The following is an 892-nucleotide window of genomic DNA, read 5'->3' as shown; positions in this document are numbered from 1 at the left end:
ATAGGGGAGGTGATCTCTTCTCTCCAGCAAGCGGAGATCGTGGCCTCCATCCCCTGCCAATGGAAGATGTATCCTTCTTATTACCATTCCTTCGGCATCTCCGACGAGTACTTCGTTTTCGTGGAGCAGCCTTTCGTGTTCAGTCTGAGGAAGTTCTTCTTCAACCACTTTCTGGGGAAGCCATACTTAGGGGCCATTGAGTGGTATCCCGACCAGAAGGTACCAAAGAATAGTATACCGTAGGAAAACTTGGAAAAAAAACTAGGGGTTGTGTAAGTGAAAATGTTTCGTTAGATTTAGAGTGATGGAGTGTTTACACACATTCTAAAATCATTTGAGATAAACCCTTCTTTTTACAGACAAAGTTCCGTATAGTGAAACGAGAGACTGGAGAAGCTCTGAAGACGTCATACACCTCAGACGCTTTCCTAACCTTCCATCACACCAATGCCTACGTAAAGGACGGCCAGTTGGTGGTGGACTTGGCGGCCATGGAAGACGGCGAGGTATTCCTTTTTGTCATTTTTCTATCACACGTGAACATTTTTATAGATTTTTTTTTTTTAAAGAGAATACTGGTAATTTAAAAGTGCCCCGTAATCCTACTGCCATTAAGAATATGACTAACCTGTCTTTCAACCCTGCAGGTAATTCACCAGGTGATGCTCAACAACCTAGCGGACCCTGAGTTTGAGTCTCCACCAGCAACTATGCCAACACATCGGCGCTTTGTACTGCCTCTCAATGTCGAAGATTCACCCGTCGACAGTAACCTGGGTAATTATCAATTTCTGTCAGGGAAGAGGGTAACGTCACCCTCGTTGTGAATAAGTTGTAACTCCTCTGTTTTCTTTCCTGTATTGCCTTCAGTAATATATACAAACATCTTGTG

The 892-nt window shown here is 43.7% G+C and overlaps 1 protein-coding gene across 2 annotated transcripts in view; it reads left to right on the top strand.

Annotated features, from left to right (window-relative positions):
• Nucleotides 1-892, top strand: part of LOC119592077 (beta,beta-carotene 9',10'-oxygenase-like) — a gene marked incomplete in the record, with an annotated part of 8,242 nt that overhangs the window by 6,098 nt on the left and 1,252 nt on the right. For both annotated transcript variants that reach the window (XM_037940891.1, XM_037940890.1), the window contains 3 exon segments: nucleotides 5-219; nucleotides 360-506; nucleotides 648-777. In XM_037940891.1, coding sequence (XP_037796819.1) covers nucleotides 5-219; nucleotides 360-506; nucleotides 648-777 — 492 coding nt within the window.

The sequence above is a fragment of the Penaeus monodon genome, chromosome 29 (genome assembly GCF_015228065.2).
Source record: "Penaeus monodon isolate SGIC_2016 chromosome 29, NSTDA_Pmon_1, whole genome shotgun sequence".
NCBI classification, from domain to species: Eukaryota; Metazoa; Arthropoda; class Malacostraca; order Decapoda; family Penaeidae; genus Penaeus; species Penaeus monodon.
This window is presented reverse-complemented; position numbering and strand designations above follow the sequence as displayed.